The sequence below is a fragment of the Sphaerodactylus townsendi genome, linkage group LG13, assembly GCF_021028975.2.
Source record: "Sphaerodactylus townsendi isolate TG3544 linkage group LG13, MPM_Stown_v2.3, whole genome shotgun sequence".
NCBI lineage: Eukaryota > Metazoa > Chordata > Lepidosauria > Squamata > Sphaerodactylidae > Sphaerodactylus > Sphaerodactylus townsendi.
The window spans coordinates 14,378,641-14,392,259 of NC_059437.1; the positions used below are offsets into that span (position 1 = coordinate 14,378,641).

A 13,619-nucleotide genomic window follows, 5' to 3' on the forward strand; every position below is an offset into this window, starting at 1 on the left:
GGGCGAGGCCGAGTCTTCTGAGGCGTTGCTGCTCTCAGAAGAGGCTATAATTGGTTCACTCGCATCTGGGCCCGCCTCTTGCTCTAGAAGACGGCTTCTTACAGGTGGGGCAGCGTGTCATTCATATAATTATCACCTTTGGAAGGAAATGGGGAGTTCTTTCGCCGTAGCCGTATGAAGGGAAGAGGAGAACAGTTCCCATTGGCTCGATGGTGTCCTGGACACCGCCTATTGGGGCAGGACGAGGATTTTCATTGGTCTGGCAGCACGTCATTCGAAATGATATCCGCCGGCGGGAAGGCTGGATGGGCTGATCTGAGGACTATGAGGCTCTTTTACATCCCAGAGTCTGACGGAGGGGGGAGGTTGTAAATCGACTTGTATTTGACTAATTAACATATGCAAATTAGACAGCCGATGTATGCTGAACCGGCCAGAACGGCGCAACAGTGACCTCTATAGTTGGGGAAGAAGGGAGGGCGGAAGTGCTGCAAATGTCTAGCTTTGGAGGCGGAAGTGCTATCATACTTTACGGCAGGCGGGGTGTGTGTCGCTTTCCCCGGTTAGGGAGATAACACGTGTAGTAGAAAGTGGAGTTTGATAGGAAAGTTGGTGTCAGCTTTTCCTAAATGGCGGGTGAAGAGGAGCCGTTGAAGATCGAGCCGGCCCTGAGTGATCTTGAAGAGGAGGTAAGCTCTTGCTGTCCCATCTATTGTTAAAGATTTTAGAAAGCATTTCTAAAAGAACGAGACCAAAACTTCTTTGGCAGACTCCTTACTCTTTAAGCCATGCTTTCTGATCTTAGTTGTATGGCTGTCAATAGTGTTCCTTCCCCCAAATTGTAAAAACTGTGTAGATACTTAAAAACACAACTTCTCTTTTAGTTACTCTCTGGAACAATTGGTATCGCCCCTGTTGTGTGGTTAATGTGCTGCATTTGAAATGCAAAACAGATCAGTCTGGTTTACGGATAGCTGATCTTTCTCTTGTGGTGAAATAGTGTTGACAGAGGAGCTCAGAGGTGCTGTTGATTATTTCTCTTGTTGTCTCAAATGAGTTCAGACTCAGCCATTGGGGAGATGTTCCTTTGGTCTTGCTCCCTAACCATTTTATTTCTTCCCCAGGAGGATGATAAGCTGGCTGCAAAGAAGCACAGGCAGCTTGTGGATGCACTCAGCACCTTGGCTGGAGGGAAGCGGTAAGATGAAACAAGATGTTGTCTTTGTGACCTGAGTGAATTAGTAGCAAACTTGCTGTTCTGTTCTGAGCTTAAGCTGCTTGTTCTGTTTCTTGCAGCCAGCGAGCAGCCGAGCGTACAGAAGCAAGTAGATATGTCTCGGAATTCGATGTGGGTGGTGAAGGTGAGAGACTTGACTCAGGCTTCCTGCCGGCGGTGGTTCCTGCCTTGGGAAGAGGCTCTGTTATCCATGGGAACAGAAGGAATGTGGGATATGCCCAAAGGAGTAATTTCCAGTCCCCAATTCTAAAGTTGATTATTTGCCCCAGGTGCTGGTGAGAAAGTGGTGCTCTCAGAACTGCTGCAGCCTGTGTCCACTTCATCAGCTCTTGGCTCTGTTCGGAAGCAGTTGAGCAAAGTTCGGCAGACCAAGGCAGTCCAACTCCCACTGAGCAAGGAGGAGAAGGAACGGGTGAGTCCAGTTGATGGGCACCTTTACCTTGAGGAAAGAGGAAGCTGGTTGAGGAAGTGTATGTTTAGGCATAGAAGTGTGAGGAACTTGGATGAGAGGAGACCAGAAGGAGTTACAAGAGGGATGGGTATTAACAGAAAGGCTGCTAAAAGGATTTCTCGTCATTATGCCTCATTACCTTGTCTTAGGAAATTTAGTATCTCACAATAGGGATGATCCCTAGATGGTTTTTAAAAAGTTACACAAATTCATGACCTAAGAAGTCTGTTGTAGCCAGCTGCAAAATAGAGCTTTCATGTTCAGTGACAGCATCCAAGGCGATGATGTACCTTTTGTGCCCTCCTTGTGAGTTTCTGAAGAATTCTGGCTGGCAGTTGTTGGGAATGCTGTGTTAGATAGTTAGATCCAGCAAGACCGGCCTGAACGATTTTGGGGGTTCTGTTGCTGAAAGGTTTACTGTCTCCCTGCAGGTGGTGAGAGAAGCTGCATATACTCAGACATCCCAAGCCCTGGCTAAGTGGGATCCAGTGGTGCGGCAAAATCGGAATGCTGAGCAGTTAGTCTTTCCGCTGCAGCAGGATTGTGTGACTGTAGCACCTATTGAAGAAGTGATAAGCAATTGGAAGGTGGGTCCTGGTTTGACTGGGCAGCTGGTTTGGGTATTTAGTCCGGCGTAGATCAGTTCTAGTATTTGCTCTATTCTCCTGTGGTTTTAAGCACAGAGAAAGCTGTTTTGCTCAATGGATTGAGTCTAACATGTTTTTCCGTTAATGAGAAAAAGGGAGAGTGTGCCATTTGATCACAATGAAGGAAGGCTTTTAAAAAACAGGGTTAGAAACTGGTGACTTGTCTAGTAACTGTTATGATAGAACGTTATTGGGAAAATATATTATTCCACCATTATCTTTTTTTTAAAGTCAGATGTAGAATGTTCTGCTTATGTCTAAATTAGCTAACGACAAATGAGAGTAACATAAGACCATAAACTTTAATCCAGAAGAGCCTCAAACCTTCTTGCAACAGCTGGGGGTGAAGGAACTAAGCTATCCTTCCAGAATTCAGATCTCGTCCTCGTTTAAGAAAGAGGTGATGTTTCTGTTGAGCTCCACTGAAATATGGTGTTGGATGCAGTACAGCAGCTGTCTGTGAACTGATGAAGCCTGAAAGTTGCCTTGTTGAGAGAAGCCCTTCCGAGAGCCACTGTCAACCCAAAGGCAAAGATTCCCTTTGGGACTGCTTCTCACACTATCCTGACCCAACCCAACCCAATCATATGAATCCAAATCACAGGCCTTTCTGTTAGCATGAATACATAAACAGTTATAAAAGATGCATGTTCAGTAACAAGTGAGATCCTGTGGTCCCTAGGTTCCAGTTTCTTTCCTCAATCTTATTCAGCTTCATTGCTCTGCCTGTAGTGCAGTTTAAGCTTATTTCTCTGTATCCTTGGCCTTTCTCCAACACCAAAGCCCCGGACACCACTGGAGGAAGAGATCTTCAGTCTTCTCCACAAAACACGGCAGCCAGTGAAAGACCCTCTTTTGACTCCCCACGAAAAGGCTTCGCTGCAGGCCATGAGCCTGGAAGAGGTACGTTTCTGATCTTTCCCCACCCCTGAAGCCACTTGGACTTGGAATCTGTCTTCAGCCAATTATCCGCATGTTGCAGGCTCAGCAGCGCCGGATGGAACTCCAGAAGGCCCGGGCTTTGCAGTCCTACTATGAAGCTAAGGCACGCCGTGAGCGGAAAATCAAGAGCAAGAAGTATGAGATTGCTATGTGCTTTGAGGCATTTTTTTTGCAGAGGGGTCTTTTGTGGGTGTGGACAATATTCTTCTCCCTTTCGGGGCGGGGGGTGTATTAGTGTTTGGAAATCCATGGATGTTCCCTGAATTAGCAAAATGGAAGGTGAAAATGGAAACAGGCTACGAACTAGAATTGGAAGGGGAGAATCAAAAGCAGGGTAGGAAAAGGGCTCTTTTGCAGGAATCCTCCCTCCCATATCTAATTTGGGGCCAGTGGCTGTGCTTTCTCACAAGTTGCCAAAAAATCTTGGGCGCTAGCAGTGTGCAGGCATGAGCTCTGTCTAGTGTGGCTGGGAAATAGTTTGAAAGGCAGTAAGTGGCCTGATCCTTGCATCTCTTTTGTCTAGAGGTGTAATACCAGAAGGACATTGGTCTTGGTGGAAGGCTGTCTGATCAAGGATCCTTTACATTGTGGAAAGTTGCCCTCAGAAGATACTCATCCCTGCCACCCCCTTTATTGTTGCACCCCAGACCACTGCATTTTTGGACTAGGCACGGTTATCCACCTTTGGCAGAGCATCTGCTTGCACGCAGGTTGCAGTAGACTGTGTTGGCCCTGATAGACCAGTGACGTTGCTTACCTTTGGGTGCTCATGCATGAGGGGGTTTGATAAACTACATTTGAAGCCATCTTGGCTAGGACTTGAATGGTCTCTTTATCTTGAAAACAGATTCTTCAGTCAGAATAATGCCAGTTAACCATCTCTGAGCACAGAAGTCTATGTTCAGGGCTGTGAGTGCTCTGCATAATCCCAGAAGCTGCTGTTGGATGGCAAAGCTCAGTTATTCCTCCCTCAGTTCCTCCCACCCCCACCCCCCCAGGAGTTCTTAGTCCCTAAGTCTGCAAAGCCACACTTGAAAATATTGGGCAGTGTTTGGGATGTCAAAAACCAAAAAAGTGGGGTGCTGGTGAAAAAGGTTTTTAGTTTCACTGTAGCTTCTGCACAATTCTGGAACTGGCAGACACATTCATTACGCAGAGTAAGCAAATGTATTCACATTTATTTAATTTGCATAACCAGGAAGACATTGCAGACCCATGGTGCAGACCCAGCCATGTGCATGTGCTCAGCTACACCCAAATCCCAGTTTTGGAAAGTTTTTTTAGACTTCTTGCTAAAGCTGGGGAAACTGCCGGAGATGAAGGACATGTGTGCTGGGATTCGGAAGGTTTTCAGGGTGCAAGTTGTGGGAAAGTAACAATGAACAAAAATGGGAGCATTAACATTTGTAGGCCTAGAACCTTCTTTTGCCATGGATGATTGCAAAATGGCAAATTCTAAAGCATAAGCCAACACGTGTTGACTAAAATGCTGCTTGGGAATGAGCATGTACAACTCCAAACCTTGTAACAGTGCAGCCCCTGGGAAATGGGGTGGGTACACATTACTGAACTATATTGCTTTCCACCCCAGCAGGTGTTAGTGATAGTTTTTTAGCTGGCTTGGCTACCTGCTTCTATGATATAGCCATTTTTCTTTCCCTAAAGGTACCACAAAGTGCTTAGGAAAGGCAAGAGTCGTAAGGCGTTGCAAGAGTTTGAGACGCTGAGAAAATCCAACCCTGAGGCAGCCCTGGAACAGCTGGAGAAGATAGAGAAAGCCCGTATTGAGGTGGGGTGGACCCTTTTCCTGTGCCACTAAGGCAGTACCCCTTTGTCTTGGAACTCAGTGCTGCCATACTAAAGTTTTCCTTTATGCATCTGGACAGGAGAGAATGAGCCTGAAACATCAGAACAAGGGCCGATGGGCCAAATCTACAGTCATCATGGCAAAGTATGATTTAGAGGTGAGCGTCAGAGTTGATGGGTGTGGCGTGGGAGGGTTCATTCCAAGACTCTTCTCAGCATCAAGAAACCAGGACATGAGTGGAAGAAGAGCGAGTGGCTGAGAGATCAGGCTCTGAGGTTCCCAGAATGAATTTCACCTCCATTGTGGCCCAAACCACAGACTTAGGCAAGCTGTTCTTTCCCCACCCCAGCCTCAGTCTTCCCATCTAGAATATAGGGATGCTACAGGGATGTTGAAGAGGTTGCAGCAAGATGATGCACAGGAACTTTGAACATTTGAAAATACTGCACAAATACTAATTATTACTGTTGTTGAGAAATGTTTGTAATCAAGCTTGGAGTGTAGCCACCTTGCTCCCCTGAGGAACAATAAAACCTCAACCTGTTACCATAGAGATACTAGTGAGAGGCTTGAACACTGATGTGGCTGTGGTGGTGGGGAAAATATACAAAAGTTTTCCCTGCCACTATAGCCATCATCAACTTTACAGCCAGATTCCCCCCCGCCCCCCCAAAAAAATACTTTTGTGGTCAAATCATGATTCACCACCTTCCAGAAAATCAGCTTTCTATCGAAGAAATTCTTCTTGAAGGAAAATAAAATGGCTTTCTTTGTATCTACAACTGCCGAAGATTCGCATGGGGTTTTCTGCCGTCCAGGACTGATAGTATTAGTTGATATAAATGAGGAGCATGGAATGTAATGTTCTGGGCTAAAATCATTTTTACAGCAGTAGAACCAATCTGTTTTTTAAAAACCTGCCTACCAAATCATTCAGGAGTCCCGTGGCGCAGAAGTGGTGAAACTGCAGTACTGCAATCCAAGTTCTGCTCACAACCTGAGTTCAATTCCAATGGAAGACAGTTTCAGGTAGCTGGCTCAGGGCTTGACTCAGCCTTCCATCCTTCCAAGGTTGGTAAAATGAGTACCTAGCTTGCTGGGGGTAAAGTGTAGATGAAGAAGAAGAAGAAGAGTTTGGATTTATATCCCCCCTTTCTCTCCTGCAGGAGACTCAAAGGGGCTTACGATCTCCTTGCCCTTCCCCCCTCACAACAAACACCCTGTGAGGTGGGTGGGGCTGAGAGAGCTCAGAAGAGCTGTGACTAGCCCAAGGTCACCCAGCTGGCGTGTGTGGGAGTGCACAGTCTAATCTGAATTCCCCAGATAAGCCTCCACAGCTCAGGCGGCAGAGCTGGGAATCAAACCCGGTTCCTCCAGATTAGATACATGAGCTCTTAACCTCCTACGCCACTGCTGCTCCAGATGACTGGGAAAGGCAATAGCAAACCATCCAGTAAACATAGTCTGCCTAGTAGATGTCATGATATGGTGTCATCTCATGGATCAATATAGAGCCAGTGCTTGCAAAGGGGACTAATTTTACCTTTACTAAATCATTGACTCCTGTCCTTTTCCCCAGGCTAGGCGAGCCATGCAAGAACAGCTTGCCCGGAACAAAGAACTGACACAGAAAGCATGCCCAGCATCAGGCAGTGAGGAAGATGATACTGAAGCAGAGAGGGGCCTTGTCCCTGAAGTTATCAATGACAGCCATGTTGGAATGGATCCAGGCAACCCCTGGATGCTGGGAAAGGCCTCTGCAGAGTCTAAGGAAGAGCCTCGAGCTCCAGAGGATGTCTTAGGGGATGGGGCAGAAGAGGAGGAAGAGGAACTGGCTGTGTCTGGTGAAGAAGCTTTGTTGCAAGACTTTGCTGAAAAGCGACAAAGCCGGCATCATGTACAAGTCGATGGTGAGAAACAGGGTTTGCTGGCTGAGTGCGGAAAGGCAGTCTTGGGTGTCCTTTTGACATTCTCTGGAGTCTCAAGTTCTGTCCTGGAGGCCATGTCCAAGAAGGTTCTGTAGTGATGCGTATTAGCAAGAGATCCAGATTCAAATCCTGGCGCAGCTCAGCCACATGCTTGTTATTCTCCCACATTTGTCTTTTATCATTTTGTCCATTTGCCAGTGCAACTTCCGGAATTGCTTTTCTCAAGGAAGACGATGTGGTTGGGTGGGATCACGTCGACCCTTTCTTCCTCTGGTTAGGGAAGTGACGGATAAGTGTAGCAGCTGCTGCCCAACTATAGATTTTGTGCAGTTTTTGCATGATGTGTCATAATAGGCATTGTTATAAAACAGGCATTCCTTCCTTGGCATGAAAAACAACGGGGAATATGTATTTGCATTGAAAAGTCTGCTGCCTGATTGAGAGAACCTTTCCTACGAATCCTTCAGGGAATATCTTTCCCCATTCTGTCCTCACAACAACTCTGTGAAGTAGGTTAGGCTGAGTGAGAGTGGCTGGCCTGAGGTCACCCAATGAGGGGTGGGGGATGCGGCTGGGATTTGAACCTATATGTAATCCAAACACTGTAACCCAGGGTGTTGGAACTCATTTGTTACGAGGGCTGGATATGACATAAATGTGACTTGACTGGGTCGGGGTGGGGGGTGGGCTGGTTGCCTCGACTGGCCCCAAATGACACTGGGGGGGATGCCTGGACTAGTGAGGCCGCCTTGAGGGGGCTTTTCAGGCTACAAGCCAGATGAGGCAACCCCTCCTTGTTCCCGATCTGGCCTGGTGACCCCCACGGGCAGTGAGAGGGGGAATTGCCTCCACTGGCTCACAGGCCTGATTAGCCCTCTCAAAGGGCTAGATCCAGCCTCCAGGCTGCATGTTGGACATCCCTGTTCTAACCACTGTACCACATCAGCTCTCAAAAACACATCCAAAAGTGTTTGTGGTTCTAAACGTAGGCAGCCCTAAACTTTATGCCAGCGCAAGGGTTGTGAGGCATGCTTGCAGCAGTGTTTCAGAGCCCCCTACTCTGGTGGTCCGTCTGCAGGTCTCGGCGGAGAAGAGGCTACCCCCGTTCTGCCTGATGTGTTCCCGCCAGCACCCCCAAGCCCTAGACCAGAGGGACCGCTGCTGAGTGAGAAGCTGGAGCGACTTCGTACTTTGGAGGATATGGAGGCCCTGGAGCCAGAGGAAGTTGCACAGAGCCACGAGCCTCTGCGATCCGAGGATGCTGAACCGCTGCCATCAGCCAAGGCAGAGCTGTTGTCTCAGCCCAAGGGTGGTAGGGCCCCAGCTGCCAAGAGCAAAATGACAGGCAAGCGCCAGGCCCTCATTGATCTGAAGGCGGTCCTGGCCGAGGCACCCACTCCCATGCAGTGTCCGCTTGTGCCCAATGCAGTACAGGAAGAGGTGAGTGCTGGAGGCAGAGAGGCCTTGAAGGGGCAGTCTGAACGCTCAGAATGATCATAAGATGAAGCTGCAGTGCTACCCATGGGTGGGAGTGTGTACGTTTGAATGTTTTTCTTGCTGCAGCTGGGGGCGGGAGTGGGGTGCAGTATCTTCTGCATAGGGAGAAAACTAGCCTGAAATCCTTCATATGTTAACTTCCTATGCGCAGGAGTTCAGCCTGTGAATATTCTGAGATGCATCATGGCGGGGGCTGAGGGCAAAGCATATGCCTTGGCATCTCTCGTCTGAAAGGGATCTAAGGTGGGATGAGAGCAACATCTGCCTGTGAGTTTAGAAAGCCAGTGCCAGTCACAACAGATGGTATGGGGCTCGACCACCTCACCAAGTGTTCTTTGTATCCCCATGCCCCAAACTTCACCCTGAAATTGTATCATTCAAGAATTTAGACTCTTGATTGGCACAAATTGGCTCGAAGTTCAGCCACCTGATGTGAAGCAGCTGCCCATCGTTTCCTTTGCACTATGTGCCTGAAACACTGAGCATTTGTGCTATATATCAAAGTATTTGTGCTATATATCAAAGCCCCCACGCCACCCAGACTAAGAGCAGGAGAGTCTGGCCATACGTTCCAAGAATCGGAATGGGGAGTTTTTAAAAAGTGCTCTTTGTTAATCCTTCTATTTGGGCAAAATATTCCTTTTCTATTCGGAATGCTGCAGTCAAAAGTCAGTGTGAGCAAGACCAAGTGACTGAGTTGCCCCCAAGGAAATGTTGTTTAAATGTATTTCTATGCATTTTTTACTAGTTTCTGGATAGGTTCTAGATCATTCTTGAGTTCACTTTTCCGTTTGCCTTTTGAATCGAGTGGAACCTTCAGGGCAAGTTATACCACTTCTCATAAAAATCTAGAGTTAGTTGAAGCCATAAAATTGTCCCATTAAAATATAAATTAAACTGACAGCTAGAAATAGAGCATAAAAGATACTGCAAGATACACTCTTCACATTTTATCTGGGAATCCAGTGAGGCTTTTTGCTCATCTGAACAGTCTGTGGCTGATCTTATTTTCTTTTGTAGCTGGAATCGGCCGCAGACCAGCGGCAGGTAATCCGCGAGGCCTTTGCCAGTGACAACGTTGTGGCTGACTTCATGAAAGAGAAGCGTCGTGCGGAACAGGAGGGCAAGCCAAAAGTGGTCGACCTGGTGCTCCCAGGCTGGGGTGAATGGGGTGGCACTGGCCTAAAGCCCAGCACCAAGAAGCGGAAACGGTACGTTTGGGCACAAAGCCTGCTGCCCATCCCTGCTCCGGTCTTATCTAACCTCTTTCTTTTCTCCTTTTCAAAAGGTTTCTTATCAAACCAGCTCCTGGACCCCCCAGAAAAGACCAGCACCTGCCCCATGTGATCCTTAGTGAAAAGCGAAATATTTCAGCTGCCGCTCATCAGGTCAGAGCTGGGCCATGGCCCTTCAGTGTTCCAGCTGCAAAGACGGGTGGGGGAGCACAAGCGTGGAGGCATAAAGGCAGTGTGCTTTACGTTCCAACCTGGAGAGTTTGATTTTAACGCTGTAATATATATTTCACTAGGGATTTACTTAGGTTGTCTAGGTTTTGGCTTATCTGCCCAGAGTGTAGAGAGTGGGATGTAATTTTAAAAAGAGACAAAGTCCAGGCGCACCGAGGCGTGCCCTCTCCCCCACCACGTCTGAATCATACAAGTCTGGATGAAAGTGATTGGACTGTGTTGTTTTGCCCTCTTTTCCGCCGGGGGGTTTGACCTTGACCCTCTCTCCCCACAGGTGAACCAGCTGCCATTCCCTTTCGAAAACAGCCAGCAGTTTGAACGCAGCATCCAAGCACCCATAGGCTCCACCTGGAACACCCAACGTGCTTTTCAGCGTCTGACAGCCCCCCGCATTGTCACTTTGCCTGGCCACATCATCCGCCCCATCAGTGCAGAGGATGCCAACCTGACGCGTCAAACAGATACGGCGAAACCTGCTTTGGGTTTGATATCTCCTCTCAAACACCGCAACCGTCACAGTGTCCCCAAAAAGAAAGCCCGGAAGCACTGAAGCCACTCTTTCCCTTCTCTTAATCTTGGTTCCTTCTTTCTGAGGATCTTGCTTGGCAGGAATGAACATGATTGGTACCTGGGGCAGCTCTCAAAGAATCTGTGTGTTCCACTCCACCGGTCTCCTTCGAGTGGGATGATTTTAGCCCCTGCCCTTTTTTTCTGTCTCGGAGAACTACCTCTGCTTCTGTTCTGGGCCAATTCTTCTTTGGATAATAAGGCTGACAAGGAAATACAGAATCTTTGATAGAATCAATCCTGGGTTAGGTGGGAATCTTTCTCTTCCTTTGGAGTGGCTGTGTAGGGGCCCTCATTGACCACTGTAAGTAAACAATAAGAAGCATAACTGGGTATTCATATGACCATGATCGACTCCATCTTAAAGGTAGAAACCAAGACCCTCCCTGTAGTTCATTGGTCTGGAACGGCCTAGGAAAGTCCCAAAGCCAAAAATTACTAAAGCGATGCCATCACATTATGAATTTCCATGTTCTCCCACAGCCTTTGGGAACTTCTGACCATGGGGGAGCCATTTTTAGTGTATTACCACCAAGATGAGAGACCTATTCTGCCTCTAATTCTTTCTAAGACAAACAGAGAAACTAAACAGCGTGATAAAAAGGATGGGAAAGAAGTTCATATTTGAAATCTACACAGTCCCAGTCATATCACATGCCTTTTATAAGTTATTTTTCTGTTCTGCCCAAACTTTTCTAGCACAGCCTTTCAAGTCCCACCGAAAAGGGTCCCTGATCACCATGCAACAAAGCCCCTGAAGGACATTGCCATGTTCTAAATTTCCCATTGCTTCAAGGGGGAAAAATTACCATCAAAACTATGAGGGTACATTGCTGTTGCTATGAATTGTCAATGCTAGGACTACAGTCAAGGACTTAAAAAAAAAAGAGGTCTTGCCATTCTGCGTTTCTATCTTTTTGTTAAACTCCTTTCTTAACCATAAAGGTAGACAAAAGTCAGAAATCATTAAAAACAAAATTTCCAACAGCTGCTTTCTTTTATTGTGATTTCTTTCTTTTTTTTCCTTATGTTGACATTAGGGAGAAAAATAAGCTACAGTGCACTGAATTAGCTTAGTGGCTGTGGCTTCCCCTCCTGGTTCTTGGATAGAGCCATCCCAATTGCATACGGCAGCGATTGAACCTGTGGGTGTCTTCGTTGTAAAGCATTTGCTTTTTTTCACTGCCACAGCCCATTCTAACACGATCATGTTTTTTTAATTCTGCCTTTTTTCTAAGGAAAGGGTTCTACAAGTGCCAAGATTTCTGGTGGCTGCTCGAGCAGGCTAGCCCTGGAAGGAATTTAGACAGAAGCACATCTTCCATACATGAGTTTCCCTCTCGTTTTAGAAATAACTCCTCAATTTTTTTAGGGTTCATCGTTTAACAAACCAGTGCCCACACCTGGATAGCTCAGGCTAGCCCCGGGGTCTGCAACCTGTGGATCTCCAGATGTTCATGGACTACAATTCCCATCAGCCTTTGCCAGCATGGCCAATTGACCATGCTGACAGGGGCTGATGGGAAATTGTAGTCCATGAACATCTGGAGAGCCACAGGTTGCAGACCCCTGGGCTAGCCTGATCTCAGTTCGGCAGAGTTGGCTTGGTTAGTATTTCAATGGAAAAGCACCAAGCAATACAAGACACAATGCAGAGGCAGGGAATGGCAAACCAATCGGAACGCCTGTTGCCTGGAAAACCCTGTGGGGTCCTAATAAGTCAACCGCAACTTGATAGCAAAAGGAAGAAATCAGGCCAGAAAAGTAAAACAGCGAGCAAGGATAATTACCATAGCCAAGTTTTTGCACCTCAAATTCTTTTTTGATGGCAGTTGTCCTGGATCTGGGAGCAGACAAGAAGTTAGCACACGGCACCTATTTGCATGTGGAAATTCGCCCATTATAAGGGTTCTCATTCCACTAGTACAGTGAAGGGGCTCTTCTCTTGCCTACCCATGTTTTGCTTCTTCCACAACATCTACATGGACAGCAGAGCTCTCTAACCATCCATGAATCCAAAAGCACATGAAAGCCGAATCACAGGTACCAGCCCACTGTCCTGTTGGCTCCTGATCTTTTGAAAACCAAAAGCCCATCCATTCAAAACTATATTCATCATTCAAACATGTACACAAATAGTGCCAGAATTGGAGCGTTTAATTTCTCAACTGGGAGCTGTCTTCAGGACCAACTCTCGGTATATCTCTACTTAGAAATTAGGCACCCCTGAGGGCTGCTTTACACATGACCGATTATATGGAAAGCACTTTCAGCTAGAAGACACTGCAGTTTGTACGAGTCCTTATGTGAACGACTAGTTCACACGTTCATATATTTGGGGGCATGAGTGTGGAAGATTGCCGGGAAATGATTCATTTATAAATCTGCTGTCGCCATTCTCCTAAAGGAGGATTCCATATGCCGTCCTTATGCTAAGATAATTATGCTTTGCCTGCGAGTTTCAGGGCCTTATGCATTTTGTACTGTGATGGGACTGTTATTTCAAGTCTATTATAGAGTGATGGTGCTATAGTGATGTCATTTTAATTTCTTGCCTGCGTGTACCGATATTTACTGTTGCCCCCGACACAGACACTTTTGAATAAATGTCGAATACTGTGTGCATTAAACTTTATTAATAAAGTGTGAGCCTTTAGTCCCCTGCATATACTAACATATGATGTGTCAATCAGCCGTTGCTGAATAGCAGAACCACAATTGTGCTTGGCAGCCAGTGATACTTAAATTCTGTCTGTGCAGTTAGATCTGCGGTGAATTATTTGGATAAGCAAGAAATCCCTTGCACATAAAGGCAAGGAGTGATAAAGATGCATGGGCCAACTGCTCAAATATCTTCACATGTATCCTCTCACCATATCCAGACGTCACTGCTTAAGCGTTCGCAGACCTGTTTAAGGATCATCGTTCAACTCAGCGACCTTGTTCATAAATCAGCAGTACTCTGGAGGCTGCTGTTGATGGAAAGTGCCACCCAGTCGCAGCCGATTTGCAGCTACCCTGGCCTCTGCTGAAATGTTCATGGCAAGAGACGTCCGGAGGTGGGTCGCCATCGCTTG

At 46.9% G+C, this 13,619-nt stretch overlaps 1 protein-coding gene across 1 annotated transcript; it reads left to right on the forward strand.

The window, feature by feature from the left end:
- Positions 1–197: 197 nt before the first annotated feature.
- UTP14A (UTP14A small subunit processome component) lies at positions 198–11,529 on the forward strand. Its single transcript, XM_048514806.1, has 14 exons — positions 198–689; positions 1,125–1,198; positions 1,297–1,361; positions 1,507–1,649; positions 2,120–2,275; positions 3,119–3,238; positions 3,318–3,412; positions 4,943–5,066; positions 5,164–5,241; positions 6,664–6,994; positions 8,091–8,452; positions 9,530–9,720; positions 9,798–9,897; positions 10,250–11,529. Exons 1-14 carry the CDS (start codon positions 630–632, stop codon positions 10,523–10,525), a joined length of 2,175 nt encoding a protein of 724 aa, XP_048370763.1. The 5' UTR covers positions 198–629; the 3' UTR covers positions 10,526–11,529.
- Positions 11,530–13,619: the final 2,090 nt, after the last annotated feature.

Excerpts from the sequence above, each read along its gene's own strand:
- UTP14A (XM_048514806.1), top strand. The coding sequence starts at position 630 with ATGGCGGGTGAAGAGGAGCCGTTGAAGATCGAGCCGGCCCTGAGTGAT. Across the intron at positions 690-1,124 it reads TGAGTGATCTTGAAGAGGAG|GAGGATGATAAGCTGGCTGC; the intron begins GTAAGCTCTTGC and ends TTTCTTCCCCAG. Across the intron at positions 1,199-1,296 it reads ACCTTGGCTGGAGGGAAGCG|CCAGCGAGCAGCCGAGCGTA; the intron begins GTAAGATGAAAC and ends TGTTTCTTGCAG.